This window comes from Martes martes, assembly GCF_963455335.1.
Source record: "Martes martes genome assembly, chromosome: 2".
NCBI classification, from domain to species: domain Eukaryota; kingdom Metazoa; phylum Chordata; class Mammalia; order Carnivora; family Mustelidae; genus Martes; species Martes martes.
Window position 1 is genome coordinate 56,766,414 of NC_137889.1, and position 22,283 is coordinate 56,788,696.

The 22,283-nt window shown below is 39.5% G+C and overlaps 1 protein-coding gene across 8 annotated transcripts in view; it reads left to right on the top strand.

The window, feature by feature from the left end:
• Nucleotides 1-21,946, top strand: part of PINX1 (PIN2 (TERF1) interacting telomerase inhibitor 1) — an 89,257-nt gene extending 67,311 nt beyond the window's left edge. For all 8 annotated transcript variants that reach the window (XM_080796466.1, XM_080796467.1, XM_080796462.1 and 5 more), the window contains one exon: nt 21,244-21,946. In XM_080796466.1, the coding sequence (XP_080652592.1) occupies nt 21,244-21,711 (468 nt within the window). In that variant the 3' untranslated portion in view covers nt 21,712-21,946. The remainder of the gene's footprint in view (nt 1-21,243) is intronic.
• Nucleotides 21,947-22,283: the final 337 nt, after the last annotated feature.

Here is a 22,283-nt window from a genome sequence, read left to right on the forward strand (position 1 = left end):
TTTTTTATATTTTTATTATGTATGCCACCATACAGTATATCATTAGTTTTTGATGTAGTGTTCCAAGATTCATTGTTTGTGTATAACACCCAGTGCCCGTGCAATCCGTGCCCTGCTTAATACCCATCACTGGGTCAACCCATCCCCCCCACCGCCCTCCCCTCTGAAACCCTCTTTTTTTTTTTTTTTTTTCCCAGAGTCCATGGTCTCTCATGGTTTGTCTCCCCCTCCGATTTCCCCCCCTTCATTTTTCCTTTCCTTCTCCTAATGTCCTCCATGCTATTCCATATGTTCCACAAGCAAGTGAAACCATATGATAATTGACTTGACGTAATTTGCTTGATGTAATTTGCTCATATGCTGTATTTTTTAAAGTTAAATATTGACACTTCACTTAGTTAAATCAGCCATTTAATTTTGGGGTGCCTAAGTGGCTCAGTTGGTTAAGCATCCAGCTCTTGATTTTGGCTCAGGTCATGATCCCAGTGCCTTGAGATTGAGCTCTGCATTAGGTTCCACACTGAGTGCAGAACCTGTTTAAGATTCTCTCCCTCTCCCCCCTGTTCCTCCCTGCTTCTTGCCTCTACTCATGCATGCATGTACACTCTCTCTTTATTAAATTTTATTTTATTTTATTTAAGTTCAATTAATTAACTTATAGTGTATTATTAGTTTTAGAGGTAGAGTTCAGTGATTCATCAGTTGTATATAACACCCAATGCTCATTATGTCACATGCCCTCCTTAATGTCTGTCACCCAGTCACCGCATTCCCCCACCCTCTTCCCCTCCAGCAACCCTATAGTTTTCCTATAGTTAAAAGTCTCTTATGGTTTATTTCCCTCTCTGATTTCATATTTTTTTATTTTTCCCTCCCTTCCCCTATGATCTCTGTTTTGTTTCTTCAGTTCCACATGAGTGAGATTGTTTAATTGTCTTTCTCCAATTGACTTATTTTGCTTAGCTTACTACCTTCCAGTTCTATCCACATTGTTGCAAATGGTAGGATTTCATTTGTCATTGATGGCTGAGTAATATTCCATTGTATATGTATACCACATCTTCTTTATCCATTTGCTGGGTACTAGCCCTTTATCTGATAAGACATTTACAAAAAATCTTCTCTCATTCTGTAGGTTGTCTTTTGGTGGTTGACTATTTCCTTTGCTGTACAAAAGCTTTTTATCGTGGTGAAATCCCAGTAGTTCATTTTTGCCTTTGTTTACCTTGCCTTTGAAGACTTGTCTAGTAAGAAGTTGATGTGGCTGAGGTCAAAGAGGTTGCTGCCTGTTTTTCTCTCTCTCTTAAGAAAAAAAAATCATTTAATTTTAGATTATCATCCTTATGCTCATCCCATCCCTTCCTCCCTTTTAAGGGAATAAATATGTTGTTAGGGAGGTAAAAGCATAGCATTCATATTACTTTATTTTTTAATGGATCCCAGTTACTTGGAATTGGATTAATCATGATACATAGCACATTATTTGGTTACATTTTATTTTAGACTCCTTTTTCCTTATAAAGATCTAGAACTGATACCTTGGCATTTTCTTAAAGTTAATAGATAAAATTGGATGTCTGTGAGTTCCAAGTGAGCCATAAGCAGAGCCTGTTTCTGTATATCTGTGCTTTGAAACTATAGATCAGGCTCAGCCTAGAGTCTTGTTTGTGACTCCTTCAGTGTAATAATCTCTCACTATTTCATCATTTTTCTTCTAAAAGATACTATTTTAATTGTTTTCTTCCTATGTACTTACCCTGCTTGAGACTTTTCCAGTTCCTTCTTCTATTTAACTCGGGTATTTGTCCTTGTCGCCCAGTAGCATTGTTGCATGACCAATGATTAAATGAGTAAGACACAGTCCCTACTCAGTCTAGTTGGTAAATCAAGGTGTACACAATCAACTGGAGCAAAAGCATTGATTGCTGGGGACATATGTGATGTAGCGATGAATTCAGCTTGCAGAGATTAAAGAAGGTAACACATGTGTAGAGTCTTAAAGGAGTCATAGTTGGCTAAGTTGAAAGGCCTCGCAAGGAGGAGAGAAGAGCCATCTCCATGAAGACACAGATCCTTGAAAAAGCAAAGGGCCTTTTAGGGGACAGCTAGCATACTGATATGGCTAGCCTGTGAAAATGGATAGAGAGAGGCAAACACCCCAGACACTTACCCTCTCTGTGTTACTTTGAAATAAATCCCTGAACTCACAACATTTTATCCATAAATACTTCAGTACTGAGCTTATATGTCTAAAGGTTAAAGGACTTTTTAAAAATGTATAATTCCAAGACCATTATTCTGTAAAAGCTGATGGTAATTGTGTACCATTATCAATAAGTGTTCAGTTTCAGTTTTCAAAATGATACAGATTTTGGCTTTTTTTTTTTTTTTAAGATTTTATTTATGAGAGAGAGACAGCGAGAGTTAGCAGGAGTGTGGAGGGGGAGGGGCAGAAGGAAAGGGAGAAGACTCCCCGCTGAGCAGGGAACCCTGACTCAGGACTGGACTGTGATCCATCCTGGGCCCTGAGATCATGACCTGAGCAGAAGGCAGATGCTTAACTGACTGAGCCACCCAGGAGCCCCAAATTTTGGCTTTTAAGTTTCTTTCAGTCTGTGGATTCCCTCCATATCTTGTTCGTTTTTTTTTTCCTTCAATTTTAGAATGAAATTTAGAATAAAAATTTCCACATATCTGTTTACCCTGAGGTAATAAATAAATAATAGATATTTTATTTGTTTCCTTTATTTACCAGTTTTTAAATAGAATAGATTCTCTAGCATTGTCTGCAAATGACCAATGAGTTTTCCTTTTTTGTATCACTCATGGAGTAAAATACATCTGTTGTGTTTCAGTGTGTTGCATTTATTTTTTTAATGATCAGATTTTCCATCTTTGCCCAATGGAAACCTCTTCAGGTTGGTTCCTGAATTCTTTTGACATGACCCTATAATGGTATTTGATCATTCCTTCTTACTTAGGAAGAGATTTTCCAGGCTTCCTATATATGTTTGCTGCCTCAGATTTGGAGTCATCCATTTCTCCCTGGTTCCTTTTGGTGGTAAATAATGTTTAGAGACCACAGTCTGGGCAGTAGGTTTGCTCATTGCCATTAGGTTGGTCTTTGTTCTTAGCCCTTATTACATAGATATAACTATATATTTTTTAAAGATTTTATTTATTTGACAGAGCAAAAGAGAGAGAGAACATGTACACAAGCGGGGGAGCAGTAGAGGGAGGGAGAAAAGTAGGATTCCCACTGAGCAGGGAGTCCTGTGTGGGGCTTGATCCCAAGAGCTGAAGGCAGACACTTAACTGACCGAGCTACCCAGGCTCCCAAACTGTATTTTTTTAATAATAAAATAAATTATGAGTTTATATTCATGTTACTGGTTCAAATTCAGGACCATAGGACTTAACATTATTAATCTTTTGTCTTTATTTGCCCACAGTAGGAATTCTTGGAATCTGTGGATTCTAGAAATAAAAGCATTATACTATTATTTTATTCATTTATTTCCCATTACATTTTCCATCCCAACTACATGATAGTTAGAGAAAAACACTGATAACTTATACAGAAAAAAAGAAAAAAAAAAAGGCTGAAGTTTTTTGTTTTGTTTTACCATTTCTTTTTGTCCTTAGGGTGAATCCCATTAGGGTATGTACAGTCAAATTATGGTGTTTTAAGGTCATTTGGAATTCCATTCTGTGTAGGTATTCACATGTATTTATTTCATTTTTGTTTTTAGGAATTGCTTTCTTTTTTTTTTTTAAGATTTTATTTATTTATTTGACAGAGAGAGAGATCACAAGTAGACAGAGCAGCGTGGGGGTGGGGGGGGAGGGAAGCAGGCACCCTGCTGAGCAGATAGCCCGATGTGGGGCTCAATCCCAGGACCCTGAAATCATGACCTGAGCCAAAGGCTGAGGCTTAACCCACTGAGCCGCCCAGGTGCACCAGGACTTACTTTCTTAAATTTGAATTTTTTTAATATGTTCATTGATTCTTGATTATATTCTCCATTTTTACCCTCTTAATTATATTAGAAATTAGTAATTATTCTGTAGTTTGAACTCTGCACAAACTTTTAAGTGGAACCTGGTTCTAAGATCTTTCTTCACCCAGATTATCTGATTGGTCAGAACATATAGCTCTAAATGCTTGCACATAATTCTATAAAGAAAATGTTTAGAGTATAGGCAGTCTTAAAACTTGATACATACATACTTGTGAGATTTAGGACATGGTATTCCTCTATCACCTTCCATTACAAGATGGAAAAGTGATATTTTTGACTAAGCCTGAGAATGGATAGTTCCACGTCAAAAAGTGGGTATCTGGAGAAGAGCTAACCTCTCTTCCCAAAGTCACCTAGCAAGCTGGTTGTTCATGACAGAATGCTTGTCTGGTCTTCTTGTCACTTCCCTTCCAGGTGTCTGCCAGTTTTGCATAAAATGTATGGTTCATTGGGAAAAGCCTGCCCCCTTAGAACAAGGGAAATCAAAGATTTAGCTCTAAGATTTAATCAGAAGAACTACTCATATTATCGAGACAATGGCAGTATCTGTGTAAACACACCTTCTTAAAGCAGGTTCAGCAGAACACTAATTCCATGGGGTGTCAATGAATTTTATGCCAAAAAGAGTTCCAAAGTGAAATAAGTTTGGTAAGTTCTGAAGTTTAACAATTACTAGATACCTCAGATGATAGTGTGCATTATGAATCAAAGGGAGGAATAGCATAGGCGTGTTTCCCAAGCTTACTTAACCATGAATCCATTCCACTTTCTCATAAAGCAACATGCTGTATTGGAGAAGTATTACATTGGAAAATAAAGCTGCCTCTAGATTTAACTTTACAGGACATCCATGAGACAGGAACATCTTAACCACAGGGATCCATTCAGCAAAATTCAGATTCTGAGAGAACTCAGTAGCACAAATGCCTTGGTTTCATCAGTAAGAAATTGAAAAAGCAAAAGAGAGAATGAGAATGAATAGCCTAAAAGACAAGAGACCTACCAGCTAATCACAATATATACATGGACCTTATTTGGAAACTGATTCAAATGAACTGTAATAAGAAATAAAAGACAATTATAAATTGAATTGAAATTAATAAAAGAATTAAAAGGCAATTAAACCAATGTGAATACAGGCTAGATATTTAGTGATGTTAAACAATTTCTGTTAATCTTTTTATGTGATAATAGGATTCTAGTTATGGATTTTTCTTAGAGCTGTTACCTTGTAGACACACATACTAAAACATTTATAGATGAAAATACATGATAACTTTGATTTGCTTTGAATTAATGGGAGTAGAGTTGCTAATGGTTTTGTATTGATAATGGTTAAAGCTCGGTATTGGATATGACTGGGTTCATTTTACTGTTTTCTCAGCTTTTCTTTGTTTGGAAATTTCCATGGTAAAAGTTTTAAAAAGAAGACTGCTAAATATGTATCACTCCTGTATGAGTTCATTACAAATAACTAAGGCCATAACTAATTTTAAATTTCCCTGCTTAGTCTAGATTCTTCCCCAGCAGCTGTCTTTGTTCCCCAGCTGGAAAAAGACCGGGATTTCTAAAGCATAGAAGCCTTTTTGGATTTATAGGTGTGATTTGTTGCAGAATGAAAGAGGCTTCCAGTGACATCCTTCTGTATTTGGAGGAGTCTCTCGTAGCCTTGTTTCTTCCTCTGCAAGATGGAAATGGAATTGGCCACAGAAAACACCAGTTGTGTCAATGAGACACATGTGCCCCAAGAAAACATTCTCTCTGCAGCCTGTGGCTTATAGGCCCCCGTCAGAGCATAGACAGCAGATGGGTCTTGTGCTACGTGCCCAGGAGCCAGTAGCATACAGCAGTTAGGGGCAGGGCTCAAAGCAAGGAAAGTGGTAGTGCATTCCAACCAGAAAGGAAGTTCTTATAAAACCTTTTATGCCTGTTAATGGCAGTTTTAGCAAAAAGAGATCGAAAACAAATGTGTTTGGGGGGTGAGGGAGAAGGGCAACTTTATTTGGACCAAACCATTTTAAGATATGTTAAAAACCTCATCTCTTTTCCTCATTTTATACCCCTTCCTACCTCCCCCCCACCAATCTCAAGCTACACACACACACACACACACACACACACACATACACACACACACCCTTAGACTAGTTTAGTTTATTGCCAGTCATGGTGCTGTCTGCTCTGGAAAGTAGCAGGAAAAGCTGATAAGGTGCTGAGGACAGAAATCTCTGGCCTTATCTCTCCCTAGCACACGGTGCCGAGAGTGCATCCTTTTCCTGTCCTAGGACAAGAGACATAAACCGACCATCTCCTGGCAGCAAGGACTTCAAACAGGGTTTGGGGGCCTGCCTCTACTTTCTATAAGAGCCAGAAAGGAGAAAGTGGGCCATTGCTTTTTTGAAAGTTGTTTTAGTACCAGTAAAAATTATATTGTCTTACAGTTCACAAACCCAATTTATAATAAGACACTCATAATAAAGAAGAAGAAAAGAAAAAGAAGTGGGGGTGTAAAGGGAAGGACTACCAAAATAACCCAAGAGTTGTTAAGTCACTGGACTGTTTTGTTTAGTTAGACTTTTGCCAGGGCGTAGGTTTGGACTGAAAGGATTAGATTTGGCTTTTTGTTTGTTGACAGATCAAGCAAATGGTTTTGAGAGCTTTTGTGATAATAAGAAATTGACATACAGATGGCCCAGTTTTGGAAGAGAAGAGTGAAATATTGGCTCGTTTTTCCTTCTAACCCTCTCTCCTGCCAGGAAAACAGAAATAACATTCTCTCCCAGATTTTCATCCTGTAATGTAACAAAAATAGGATGAAAAGGAACCTTCCTTTGGGTTAGAGCATGGCCATGGCTTGTGAGAAGGCGATGCTTCGCTTCTAATGAAATAGTCTTCAGGGACACCGGTGATGTGGGTCTGGGCATCACCATCTCCCCTCTGGGTCCTCTTTGGAGTCTCACCAGGTGAAGCAGGAAGAATTACGTCATTCTGAATATTCTAGATCCTCAGGACCCAGTTTGCATGAGTTTACAGTATTATGGAGGCCAGGCTTGATGCTTTGTTACCAGTTTTGGAAGAAATTGTTCACTGGACACTTCCGACAGCCAGTTGCTGGAATTATAAAACGTTAATGACAACTTTAAGAATTGCGGTTATTATATGATAGTAAAGGCCTGAATGTATTCTTGAAAGCTTCTTAGTCTCCTGACTCTGAGTGCTGTGAAATTTATCAAGGCTACAGCGTGTTAGAATGTTAGAATTGTAATAGATCTTAAAAAACATAGCTGTCTTTTTTCCAACTCCACAGAGAGCCCTCAGAGTTCCTAGAGATGCTTCAGGAGCCTTACGAGGGGAAAGGAGGTTTAGGACAGGAGCTTTGGGTTCCCCTAACCCACCTCTACCACAGTTCTGGTGTGTTACATGTTGGCCTCTGTTTAAGATTTCATTTGGAGAACAGCACACAGGGCAAAGCTGTGTTGGAGAAAAGTCATTGAGTAGCCCTATTTTCATGTTTTGCAAATAATTCACTTTGAGATGCAAAAGGCCAGTGACTTGTCCAAGATAACACATTCTGTCCGATGTGAGTCAAATATTTTTGACACTCGGGTGATTGCCACTTGCACCACGTTGAACTCCCTACCTTTCTTTCTTTCCCTTGGTCACTAACACTATATACCACTGTATATAGTGGTATATATTCACAGTATGGTCCACAGACCAGCCCATGACAAGGACAGAAATTAGAGAAAGTATTTAGGGACTTTTGTAGCTTGATATTAAATTTCATAAATTGGAACTTGTGTTTTTTAGGTCTTTTTTAAAATTTCACTTTTCCAAGCATTTTTAATATTTTATTGTATTCTATTTTACTTTATTTTCTTTGCTTAATAAATAGTCTGGTCTGTTTACAAAAGTCTTGGTCCACAATGGATTGGAGATTTAAAAAAACAAACAAACAAACAAACAAAAAACAAAAAAAAAAACAGTGGGCCCTTCACCCCTGACAGATTGAGAAGCACTGTGTATAGGGCACTGCATCTGCGCAGAGGCAGAGCCAGTTAAGGACAATAACAGGAAGCAGGTCTTACTTTACAGAACCTTTTTGGGTTCTGAGCAGGTAGGGAGGCAGCATTACTTGTTCTTTTTTACTTAAATTTTTAAGATATTATCATTCTTCCTTATCAAATAGAAAAATTATAGCTTACATAAAACTGAGAGATTAGATATTTAATATGTATAATAACACATAAGGATTATATGTTTAATAGTAGCAATAATGTTTCTTTTCTTTTTTTAATTTTTTGTTAAGTTATCCACCATATAGTACATCATTAGTTTTTGATGTAGTATCAGTGATTCATTAGTTACATGTAACACCCAGTGCTCATCCTAGCACATGCCCTCTTTATTACCCATCACCCAGCTACCCCATCCCACCACCCCCCTCCCCTCTGAAACCCTCAGTTTGTTTCCCAGTGTCCAGAGTCTCTCATGGTTTGTCTCCCTCTCTGATTTCTTCCCATTCAGTTTTACCTCCCTTCCCCTGTGATGCTCTGTTCTATTTTTTATGTTCCACATATGAGTGAAACCATATGATAATTGTCTTTCTCTGCTTGACTTATTTCACTTAGCATAATCCCCTTCAGTTCCATCCATGTTGATGCAAATGGTGGGTGTTCATCCTTTCTGATGGCTGAGTAATAGTCCATTGTGTATATGAACCACATCTTCTTTATCCATTCATCTGTTGAAGGGCATCTCGGCTCCTTCCACAGTTTGACTATTGTGGCCATTGCTGCTATGAACCTTGGGGTGCACGTGCCCCTTCTTTTCACTACATCTGTACCTTTGGAGTAAATACCCAGTAAGTGCAGTTGCTGGGTGGGAGGGTAGTTCCATTTTTAACTTTTTGAGGAACTGCCATACTGTTTTCCAGAGTGGCTGTACCAACTTGCATTCCCACCAACAGTGTAAGAGGGTTCCCCATTCTCCACATCCTCGCCAACATTTGTTGTTTCCTGCCTTGTTAATTGTTGCCATTCTGACTGGGGTAAGGTGGTATCTCATTGTAGTTTTGATATGAATTTCCCTGATGGCTAATTTATTTTCTGTGAACGCTTTAGAATTGTGGTCTCCCTTTAATCAGTTAGGGATTTATTGCAGTCGGTTTTGCAGTCGGTTTTCTTATCATTTCGTTTCTCTATCATTTAGTTTCTCCCAGTGCATTTTTTTAATTTTAATTTTTGATGTGGTGGTGGGAAGACTACTTACATGAGATCTACCCTGGTCTTATTTTTTTATTGATAATATTTTTTTACAGTCTGTCTCCCTCGGGATGGGAGCTCCTTATCAAGGTCCCAACCATGGTCAGGTAAATGATAGGTGCTCAGTGGCTGTTCATGAGGGACAAAATGGCCAAATCATTGGACCTGAGCCTTTTCAAGGTCATATTTTGGTGTCATTTACTTTTATTACATTATGTGACTCACCGAGTTCAGAATTTTATTTAATTTACTCTTACTAATAACTTAAATATCCTTTAAACATAGAATTATTTTGCCCTACCAAATCTACTCCTAAAAAGTATTTTTAAATGTTTTTAATTGTTATTTTGATTTCTGGTCAATTAAAAAGAGTATAGAAGGGTTATTAATCTTATATAATATAAAAGAACTGAGGGACTTTCTTTTGTTAGTGACTTCATTTACCTAATTTACCTTTCTCTTAAAAGTAATCTTGAGGGCACCTAGGTGGCTCAGTCTTTAAGCATCTGCCTTCAGCTCAGGTCATGATCTCAGGGTCCTGGGATCGAGTTCCACGTCAGGCTCCCTGCTCAGTGGAGGATCTGCTTCTCCCTCCCCAACTTCCCCTGCTTGTGTTCCCTCTCTCACTGTCTCTTCTCTGTCAAATAAATAAATAAAATCTTAAAAAAAAAAAAAAAGTAATCTTGACTATTCCAGATAACTATTCTTCCTCTAATCCTAGTTTCAAAGTACTAGGTTCTCTGAACTCTTCAAAAAATGCTGAGCTGCGGCACCTAGGTGGCTCAGAGGGTTGGGCCTCTGCCTTCGGCTCAGGTCATGATCCCAGTATCCTGGGATCGAGCCCCATACTGGGCTCCCTGATCGGCGGGAAGCCTGCTTCTCCCTCTCCCACTCCCCCTGCTTGTGTTCCCTCTCTAGCTATGTCTCTCTCTGTCAAATAAATAAATAAAATCTTTAAAAAAAAAATGCTGTGCTTTCTATAATAAGGAACCTGAGTATGATTCCTAAGTAATTATCACGTCTTTTCTGGAGTAAAGATGGAAGAATCAGATCCTCAGGTAGCCTCTGCTTTTGCTCTTTTAAGATTCAGAGACGAGGGGCACCTGGGTGGCTCAGTGGGTTAGCCTCTGCCTTCAGCTTGGGTCATGATCTCAGGGTCATGGGATTGAGCCCTGCATTGGGCTCTCTGCTCAGTGGGGAGCCTGTTTCCCCCTTTTTCTCTGCCTGCCTCCTTGCCTGCTTGTGATCTCTGTGTATCTGTCAAATAAATAAATAAAAGATTCAGAGACTACCCTTCAACTATGGATAAAAGCTATTTGTCCTGCCTCCAGAGAGAAGCAAAGAGAACCAATTGACCTAGAATTATAAAATATAGTCAGTTTGGATTATTTTTAGACTTCATTTAAAGAAGTTGGTGTCTACGTCACATTGATCATTTCTAGCTTTTCAGGAGCCTCGTTTATCTTCTAAGGGCTAGTATGTTGTGAAATGTTGTCACATGAGTCACTGCAACTTCTGAGCCTTAGGACCTTTCAGGGAGGCAAGAAACCTGCTCCTCTTTTCTTTCCCCTCTTTTTCCCCAGAGGCTGTATGACTCTTGTCAGGAGTTTTGATGTCAGTTACTTGAGAAATTGTTGCCATAGAGAACCATCATTTTGAAACATGTTTATGTTGGCTTTTCTTAATGGATGGCAGTTGAAGCAGCTGAGGAGGCAAAAGAAAAAAAAAGAAGACATGAACAGTTTTGTTAGCATTGGCCTTCATATGAGGAATTATTTGGCATTATTTGTATTGCTCTCCTGTTGTTCAGTGCAGAGCAAGACATTTTGTACCTTCTAGTTTTCCATTATCTTCTCTGAGGATGTCCAGTTTATTCGTCTGAGTTTGTAAATTCCAAGAAAGTTCTAATGCCTAATTATTAGAAAGATAGCTCTGTAGGTTTGTAGGGTGTTGAGAATTCTCTTTGATGTCTGATCACTTCATCACCAGACTTTCTCCTTGTCTACCATCCTTTGCTGCTTAAAATCAGGTAGCAGTTAGCAGCCTCTCTACTATTCACCAGGATTAATTCAGGAAGATAGCAAGTGATGGACATTAAGAACTCCCATCAAACCCAAAGCCCCACAGTTCTGTATAAATGTGGATGTAAATGTGTCTGTATGTATATGTGTATATGTGTGTATACTTCAGAGCATCTAATACTTCCAAAAGCAGATATTTGATAATAAATTTATTTGTTTAGCAAATACTTACTTAGCATCTATTATGTTTATTTCTCTCTAGAGAGAAACAAACTTCCACAAATTATTTACTGTTGCAATTCAAAACTTTATTTATGGACAATGATATTTGAAATGCATATAATTTTCACAAGTCATAAGATAGTCTTTTGATTTCCCCTAACCATTTAAAATGGAAAAAAAAAAAAAAGATTTTATTTATTTATTTATTTATTTATTGAGGGTGGGGCCAGAGGGAGAGAGAGAATCTCAAGCAGGGCTCAGTCGCACAACTCTGAGATCATGACCTGAGCTGAAATCAAGAGTTGGACACTTAACCAGCTGAGCCATTTAGGCGCCCCTAAAATGTAAACCTGTTTTTTAACTTGTGAGGTGTTTAGAGATCAGCAGCAGGCTGGATTTGGCCCATGGGCCATGGTTTGTCAACACTGTTCCAGAGAGCACTCTGCTGGAGCCCCTGCAGAGTGTGCTTCTAATACATGCCATGGGTTCCTAGAACCTGTTTGTTTGTGTGTGCACACCTGCCCCCCCAATACGCAGAGTCTATAGGTGTTCTCCAGCTCTGCCGATATTCTATTTTTTATTTTTAACCCAAATTTCAGTCAGATTTTCTCTTCAGTCAGGGAGAGTTTTATATTTGTTCTTAACTCTTCTGATGCTTTCTGATACTAAAAGCAATTATGTTTCCCAAGCAGATTCCCTAAGACTGGTTACAACTGAAACTTTGTGTGTTTAGCCTATCGCCAGGTGTGAGTGATGAAGATCTTGAAACACACACGCACAGACACACACAATTTCACATTTGAATAAATTTTTTTGTGAGCGCAGAAACAACTCTTTGTCAAGAAAACACTAAATGTTTTCAATTATATGGAAACAAAAGGTACATGGAAAGCAAGGAGAGAAATGCTGGCATGTCTGCACAGTTCCTGCTTTCTGACTAACAGTATTGATTGCTGCTTAGCTTAACCTTTGGAAACAAACCCATTCTAATGACTCTCTAGAATAAGAGGCTTTCCCAGATGTATTTTCAGCTCAGGATACAACCTAGGCTGTACCTTAACAACTTGCAGCCAGGGGCTTATAGTGGCACTTTCATCCAGCTGTTTGTCTTCTTAAAATAAGCTCCTACCTTTGCCTCTGATGTGACCTAGAACTCTCTTGCTGTCCACCCTTTTCTTTTGATGACAAGAGCAATTCAGCCCATCCAGGCTGTTCTGTTGCTCTGTTCCGCTAGTCCCATGGAATGCATGCAACAGTTCTCATACAACACAGCACCCGTTTGTTGTTGTTGTTGTTTTTCCAATTTACTTATTTCCTGGGAGGTGACTATGATAACATGTGGAGTAACAGACCAGAGGAGAACTGTGTGCATCAATTGACTGAGCTCCTCTGAATCACTAAGGGCCATAGGAAGTAACTGGTTGATCTCTCTAAGTTGTTAGAGAAGCACGGTGCACCATGAAGTGCGGTGGCATCTGATGAGAAGGAAATGGTTTCATCTGGATGGGAAGAATGTATACTGCAAAATGCTGACTTTCTCCTTCCTACTCTTCCAAGCACCTTCTAGTCATTAGGCCTGCCCGGCAGGCAAACAGATCGCTACCAATATATACAAAGCTTATGGCTCAGTGGGTGATAGTGAGAGCATCAGCCTTGATCTGCTTGGGCTTGGTGTCTTCTGTGCTTTCCTTGAGCACCTACCATGTGGTTGTTCCTCCCTGGAGAGTGTGTGCTGAATATAAATGAAATAGGAATGGTCTCTGCCCTCAAGGAACTTAACATTTCCCTGGGAAGATGCTTACACAGCAAATTATACAAAATCAGAAAATAAAAGTAGCTCATTAATTGCTAGTCACAGACAGTAAACAAGAGGGGATATGTCACAAGTGATCAGCCTTGTTGAAGGAGGCAGTTTTACACTCCATCTTTAAGAAGCTGATGCACCTGACTATGTGGAAAGGTTCTACAAGAACATCCTAGGCCCCGCATAATGACTGCATCAGCCCATTCTGCCCCATCTGTTGGCAGAGGCTGTAGCGCGTACATATTCCAGCAGTGCCTCATCCTGTAAGTGATGAAATCACTTCATAACTTTTATCTCTGTCCAAAATGAATGGGTGCAATTTCTACATCCCAGGAGTACATCAAGACATAATTTGTGTTTGTCGGAAGTGTCCTGCTGAAAAATTTGGAAAAGATACAAAATGTTCTTTCAAAACACTCACTCTCCAAGCTTTCTTAACCGTGCACAGACTGATCCAGCCCAAGCTGAGGACAGAGAAGAGTGGAAGTGAGCATTTGCTCATTGCAGGCACCACCTGTCAGAGCTAATAACTCCAGTTGCTAAATCCATTACTTTTGAGCTCAGGGCCTCTACTTTTTCTTTCAATGAGGAAAGTTGAAGGATTACTGCTGTAGAATGCGTTTTAACATGGAAATCAAAAGGCTTCAGTCATCTTGTCACTTAAGATGTCACATATGAGAGAGGCCAGTGAGCTGAAAGACTTTTGCCTTTGAAACCCCATTGCTGTACTAATCTATTGTAAATTAAGATTTTATATTTATAGTGCGTTTGCCCAAAACATCTCACTGAATTCTCAACCCAAACTGCTCTGTTTTCTTGCCCTGAAAGATACTAACAACATCCTTTTGAGAACAATAAGGAGAATCCTTTTTATTTGGGCATTTTGCTGTTAATACATCTTCATATACATGTTTGAAAGGCAAAGAGGACTGTGAACCCAGAGGTGTTTGAGCGGAAGGCTCATTGAGCTGCAGAGCCTTTAGAGAGAATTGCATAAGAGAAACACCCAACAAATTCAAAATTCTGTGGATACTGGAGAAAAGTTGACATGTGTAATTTTGGGCATCTTTCAGGCACCTGAGATGATTGTGATGTGTTATAATTGATGTTGTAAGGATCTCTCTTTGCAAGGTCTTGTTTCCTTTACATCCATTCTGTCCCACTGCTCCCAATCCCAGTAGTAATTCAGAACTGCCAGAGATGGGCTTAGGTCGTAAGATTCTCCAGCTCTCAGAATGGCACAAGTATATATATAGGCTTGACCACTGGAATCTAACTATTGCTTTTGAGAAAACGGAGACAAAGCAAGTTAACAGTAGGAGGTACTGCCCGTCTCCCCAAGTAATCACTTTTGGTATTAGAGGTATCTGGCTGGAAGTTGTAAGACATCTGTTCATGAGGGAGTCTTGCCTTAGGTGGAAGTTTGGACTCAACTTTTACTTCCTGCTTCAAAACCCTCACACTTTGCTAAGTGAACTTACATGCTAATTTGACTAATTATAAACCTCTTCAGCCTGGCTTTAGGCTATTTTTTATTTATGTAAACTGCAAACTACATAAGGGTTTTTGGTTTGGTTTTGTTTTTTTTTTTTCTGTTTAGAAAGTAGTATCTATTTCTGGTGACATTTTTTCTACGGGAAGCTTTTGCATCAGTTACCTTCTGCCCTCGTCAAAGTTGAGCATGGATCTTAGTCCACGGATTATATGACCAACTGATACACATTTCCGTATTAGGATGACTTCTGAAGAGAGCAGCAGCAGCAAGTGAGTCTGTGCGACATAGGCCAAAAGTTAGGATGCCGTAGTGGAAAGAGAAAGGGCTTTGTTTCTGGCAGCCTTGTGGCCCCAAGACCTTCTGCAGTTAAGCGCTTTGATCTGTAAAATGGAGACAATTCCTCTCCTTGGGTTGCTGTGAGGGTCACATAGGCTGACTTATGGTAATAAGTGACTGGCATTTTGAAGGCATCTGAGAAATGGTGGCTGCTTTCTTCAGTACATCAGGTATGGCCTTGTTGGGTTTGGTTTCCTTCTGTAACTGACTGCAGCATTCCCACAGGGCCCTTCTAGCTTTAAACCATTGAGGTTCTGTGAAGTGAAGAGCAGGCCCTCCTGAGTTACATCCCACAGAATATTTATTGCTTGGGTAGAAATTAAGGCCCCAGCTATCATTTGAGAAAACCGATTGTCAGATTTTTTTTTTGATTTTTTTTTAGTTTAAACAGTATGAGTTCTTTATTTTGTACACCTAGGACCAATATTTTCTCACAGTAAAATTTTAGACACAATAATCACCTACTTTTAAATGAACATGAAGATTAAATCCCTCATGAAAACAACCATTAATTTACACATGCATTTCCCCTGTTAATTGTATCTTGCTTCACATTTCAAATGAAATTCTCCAAAGTTGCATTATTATTTTAACTACAAATTAAAAACAGTGTGTATTTTTTTTATTAACATATATTATTTGCTTCAGTGTTCAGGTCTGTGAATTGTCAGTCTTGCATAATTCATAGCACTCACCATAGCATATACCATCACCAATGTCCATCACCCAGCCACCCTATCTCTCTCTTCCCACCCCCCAGCAACCCTCAGTTTGTTTCGGGGTATTAAGAGTCTCTTACAGTTTGTCTCCCTCCCGATCCCATCTCGTTTCATTTTTCCCTCCCTACCCTCCATGATCCCCATCCTGCCTCTCAAATTCCTCATATCAGAGAGATCATATGATAACTGTCTTTCTCTGACTGACTTACTTCGCTTAGCATAATACCCTCTAGTTCCATCCACATTGTTGCAAATGGCAGGATTTTGGGTTTTGATGGCTGCATAGTATTCCATTATGGATATACCACATCTTTATTGGTTCATCTGTTGAAGGACATCTAGGTTCTTTCCACACTTTGGCTATTGTGGACATTGCTGCTGTAAACATTCGAGTGCACGTGCCCCTTCAGATCCCTACATTTATATCTTTAGGATAAATACCCAGTAGCGTGATTGCTGGGTCATGGGGTAGCTCCATTTTCAACTTTTTGAGGAACCTCCATACTGTTTTCCAGAGTGGCTGCACCAGCTTGCATTCCCACCAACAGTGTAAGAGGATTCCCCTTTCTCCACATCCTCGCCAACATTTGTTGTTTCCTGACTTGCTAATTTTAACCATTCTGACTGGTTAACATGTACTTTTGTAAGCTCAGAGAAATGAGAAGACTGAGATTTTCTGGGAACAGACAATATTAACTCGGGAAACAGAACAACACAAGAAACTGTTGCACTTTATATTTTAAAAAGAGTAGGTTCTGTGCTCGCTTCGGCAGCACATATACTAAAAAGAGTAGGTTCTAAAATACATGGAAAAGATTTCAAGACTCTAAATGTACCCTTGGGTCTTTTTGAGTAATTGACAAAAAGGAAGGCAATACAGTGGACATATTACAAATTTAAGGAGAGGTTTGTTTTAAAACTGCTTTGTTATTCCCTTATCATTTCCCCTCCTTGTTCATGGACCTCTTTCTTTGCAAAGCTTCGTCTTAGGTATCCTGCTTGGTCCTGGACATGCACGTTTACTTCAGACATGTCCCTGACCATGTGAACTGACAGGAGGCCGTGGTTAGCCTAAAGCCTGGAGGGATTCCACAGGCAGAGCCCAGCTCCCACACAGATGACTCTACGACCTATATCCGTCACTGGACCAAAGTGAAAGCCTGCATTTCTCCTTGAGCATGCCATAACTAGGCAGCTATTAAAACTCGTGGCCCACTCAAGCCAGGATTTAAAGAATCTTAGGCTGTGAAGGCATAAAAGCCAAGGGAGAGGTTGCCCATCATTCATTCCAGAAGCCCACCAGTTTTAATTCCAGTTGGGTAAAATCATTAGCATTTCCCCCATGCTCTGCCTTTGGAGAACACAAATTTGGGTGTGGGAAGGATCAGTGGGGATTTTGAAGCCAAGGTATAGAAAAAGAGAACCTTCAAAATTGTTAAGTACAAAAAGAGAATTTATTATCACTTTTTACATGGACAGGACTGGAGGAGATTATGCTGAGTGAAATAATATGTCAAGCAGAGAGTCAGTTATCATATGGTTAACTTACTTGTGGAGCATAAGGAATAACATGGAGGATATTAGGAGAAGGAAAGGAGAAGTGAGTTGGGGGAAATCAGAGAGGGAGATGAAGCATGAGGGACTGTGGACTCTGAGAAACAAACGGGGGGTTTTGGGGGGTAGGGGGGTTGGGAGGGCCTGGTGGTGGGTATTAAGGAGGGTACGTATTCCATGGAGCAGTGGGTATGGTGTCTAAACAACGAATCTGGGAACACTGGAAAAATAAAATTTAAAAAAATAGTAATATGTTCTTGGTTTTAAAAAAAAGCTGTATATTGGACTTTGTGAAAGACAATTTTTTTTGTTTTTCCTTTACTTTGTAAATTAGTGAGACAATGAAATTAGCTTAAACATAGCAGATTTAAGTAAAGCTTTATGGGAATTTGCTTTATGGGGAAAAAAAGTTTTAGATTTTTATGACCTTTCTTAGAAGTATTTGGGATGATTTTCAGGATATAGGCATAAAACAGATTTATCCTTCAGTTAGTACTCCAGTTTTTTGCTTTTTACTGATTTAATCCTCTATGTAGTGTCTGTTCTTTTAAACAAATTCTTAACAACTCTTCAGTACAAGATAGTATTTGGCTCTTTCAGCTCTTCTGAATGGTATTACTCGATCTCCTTTTGACTGCCTGCTCTCTTACAGGTGGTGTAGAAATGTTTTTCCCATGGGTAGACTGCGTGTATATTGGTGTCACTGTGGCATTTTGGCTTGACAGTTGGGGTGGTGCTTTGCTATGAACAGAGCTCATCTCTTCTGCCTGCTTATACTGCCTCACTGTACCTTCTCTTGATATGGGCAGCACAAACGTCTCTTCAGAGATCAGTAAGTTTTAGACCTCCAAGGCACCTTAGAAGTGACCTCCTTTAACCTACTTCTTTGACTTGATAATAGGTAACAGGCTTAGAGAGGCTATGGGATCCATTTAAGGACCTTCATTAGTTAACAGCAAGGATTAGAATTCCAGAAAAAGAAAAAAAGAAAAAAAAAAAGTTTCCTGAATCCCTAAGCGTAAATCAAATGTTTAGTAAGAACTATACCTCTCTTGGTAGCATTTTGTATGGCAATGGACGTTTTCAAGGCATTGGTCATTTATTTGGCTGATTTTTAGAACACTGTTAGCAAATTGGTGCATTCTCAAAGTTTACGAAATAGTAGAAGTCACTTGTGGCATTATAGATTTTTTTTTTTTGAGGTTGTATTATGTGATTAATGGAAATGTGGAAAGATGCAAGTTTTCTGTTTCAAACGACTAGAAGCAACTGTTGCTTTTTTTCAGTCTTACTTTGAAATAAAGACCAAACATGAAAAAAGTTTTAGTTTTCTTAAAAAGGTATATATTTTTCATATTCATGGCCAAGAACATAGAATACAGGGATGACAATTGCTATAGTAAGAAACTAGGTTCATGATTTATAAAATCAAAATAAGAGCTTATGCTGTAGGAGTTCTAGGCACTGCCCTTACAAGAGTCAGATCTGCAACTGATTACTGCTGTTTCTGTGGCTTTTAAAACAGATACATTCCTGTGATGTGGGAGGGTGGCTGCCCCTGGCATTAAATGGCTCTCCCCAGCAAGTCATTGTTTTGCCTACACTTTCTTTGAGATAAATAGGATTTGGGTGCTGGCACCTTTTGCTTGTCTCCATGCCCTGCTAAGCTTGGTGTGCAGTGGCCCGTGGTTATTAAAATCCTTATCACCATAAGGAGTTGATTATGATCATAGTTATTTCTGGAATTAGAAAGGCCTGCTGAATTCAACAAGTGACTCAAAAATAGTCTTATATTTCCTAATAATTAAAAGTGTGATTAATGCCAGCAGTTAGTTCCTGTGATTTAACTGTTAAAAGCAGGAATTCAGGAGGTAATACATAGGTGAGCAACATAAGGAACCATAGGATGCAATTTAAATTTCATTTCCTCAGACACCAGACGAGCTGGCCTGCATAAAATAAACTCCTTTTAATGCCATAAAACTAAATGAGACCTGCTTTACATAAACAGGACACCTTCACAGACTGTCTCCTGTCTGGGTGTGGCTTTGTACCCTTAAATGGAAGGCAAGAGCATTCTTGCCCATCAAACTGGGATTAGCTGGCATCAGGACACCTTGAGAAGATTTCTCATTCGGCTATGCAGAATTTCAGCTCTTTCAACATTTAAAGAATTAAAAAGATAAGTGACCTTGTTTCGCTCTCCTGGGGCAGCTGTTTTTAAGTATTTTGCAAAATTACCTGATGGGATTGCAGCCAGAATTGAATGCTTGATAGGTAGCATATGAAGTTGTTCCAACACTTAGTTGGTTTATTCCATATGTTATGCTGTTTATATTTTGAAATTTTAAAATTGACCACACTATTTTGTGTTCTTAGTCCTGAGTAAAATAAGGTTTGTGTTAATTGGATAAGTTGTGATGTTGTTGGTATGGTATCCTTTTGTGAGAGCTCTCTGAGGCAATAGCCACTAAAACCCAGTTGTTTTCATTGATGCTGCTGGAATTTGAAAAAGGATGCTACATTGATTCCACTGAGCTGGCTTTTGAGTTCTGTGTCAAGAAAATGCGTGGTCCATTTATATGTGTTAGTTTGTAATAAAGTTAGCTGCATAGGCAGAACTTTGCCTGACAAGTTCAGAAAAATATGTAGAATCCTAATTTGGAAATGGATTTATTCAGAAAGCCATTTTTCTACCCTTCCAACATGAAAGGGTCAACCAGTCTCTTCCGTGCAAGTAAGTAAAGATGAAAAGAAGCCCGGTTATTATGAAAATCCAGGTTTAGCATTATTGTCTAAGGGCTTATTTCAAAAGTTTCTGTGGGCATAGTTACTCTAAACATTGACTACATAAACCATAGTCCTTATATTCTTCATCTTATAGGTACTTATTTTCTCTCACACATTTTCATCCTCTTCCTGCCAGCCAGCCAAAACCCATATGATGACGGTAGCATTTCATTTTTTATCCCAAGCTATCAAGTTAGAAATTTTCTCACTTCTAAAGCCTTACAGCTGAATGTATTTATTTAAAATTAAAATGTAAACCTCACTTAATGCCAGCTGTTATGAGTGAGTAGTTCTTCACATTTGGAAACAAGACTAACACAGCCATGAGTATCTAATCCATGTTGGAGTAAGGATGGGGCCATCTCCCTTCTCCCCACCCCCAGCCGAGGGAAGAATGGTTCCCCACACTAACCTGCCCTTTATGTGTGGCAGAGGGAACACTTACACTTCCAGCCTTGGTGCATTCTCTTCTGGAGGGCCACCCCTGTCTGTGGAGGAGACAGGTGTTCCTGACACTGGATTCTGGGTTGGCATTGGGCTCCTGTTACAGGAAGGGCTAGCATATACCTGTGTCATCTATGCTTCCAGGTCAATGCACAGAGACCTGTGTAATCCATAACAGAGCTGAAATAGGTGTCCAGTAAAATCACAAAGCTGGAGAACTTCAGTGCCCCTGTGTTTTTAAGGGAGCTTCTGGGTACTTAGTCATCAGGTATAACATTGTTGCTAAGCAGCTATTTACTCACAATTCCCTGTAGGTGACTTGCCAGTTCACTTACAAAGTTAGCTTCTGTCTGTTTGAATACATACAGTATTCAACCAAGTGTCTGGCCATCTTGTTCTGTGCTTTGCAGTTGAGCTCTACCAAAGGGGTGACAAAGAGCCAAGGTGGAAGCTGGGCACTTAGCCTGGTCTTCTACTGCCCAGGGTGAGTAGTTCCATGTGCAGTTCTTTGGGATGCTGTGAAGAGTCAACAGTTGATGCTTAATTGGTTTTAACTTTTTTCCCCACCTTAGGATGATGATTCCAGCCCCTCCACTCCAGATGGGAATGTGTCTTCCACTACAACAACCAGTGCCTTCACCATCCAGGAGTACTTTGCCAAGCGGATGGCAGAGCTAAAGAATAAGCCACAGGTCATAGCAACAGGGCCTGACCTTGCAGAGACCCGAATGGAAAGAAAAAGGGGAAAGAAGAGAAAAAAAGAGGCAAAAGACACCAAACCCCAGGCCAAGAAGAAGAGAGACCAAGTTGAATGGCAGCTCAGAGACCCTTGTCGGGATGAGAATTCTGGTGTTTCTGCTGAGGAGGGAGAGGATTGTGTGTGGCCCCCTGATGAACAGGACATTACCCCAAAGCCCAAAAAAAGAAGAGAAAAGAAAAAGCTGCAAAAGCAAGTTGAGGAAGCAGTGGAAGCTACATTACATGACATACCAATGAAGAAGACGAAGAAGAAGAAGAAAAAGAAGCAAGGTGCCAAATAAGTTCCTCGAGCCAGGGCCTTCTAGCCATTCAGCTGTCAGAGCCCTGTGAGCAAACACCTTTGGCCTGAAGTCAGAGCAGAGTTCACCCAAGAGTGTTTGTGCACATCTTTTGACGTGCCCGTGGGTTGCTGAGTCTCGTCCTCTCACCACATTTTTCCCAACACATCCCTGGAGAACTTTCTAGTGTTCCAAATCATGTCTCTCATAAACAAATAAATTTCTTTTTAGACCTTGAGCCCCTCAGCCTGAGTTTTTATTCATATTTATTTGAATACACTACATTATGTGTATGGGCACGTGTGTGTGTAGGTGTGTCACAGTCTGTATTTGCTCTTGATTTCCTTCAGTAACAATGAATTGTGCTTCCTTCTCAAGGACTCAGTCTAATTAAAGGATTAAGAGGCAATAGTTTGGATTTACATAGTTCTTTCTGTTCTATAGCCAACCATGCATTTTTTGCCAAGCAGGTATTATGTGCTTACGTTCCCAGATTGGAGTGTTGTTTGGTTTAATTTGGTTTGGTTGGGGAGATTGTTTTAATATCCTCTCTTTAATATCCTCTCTTTAATATC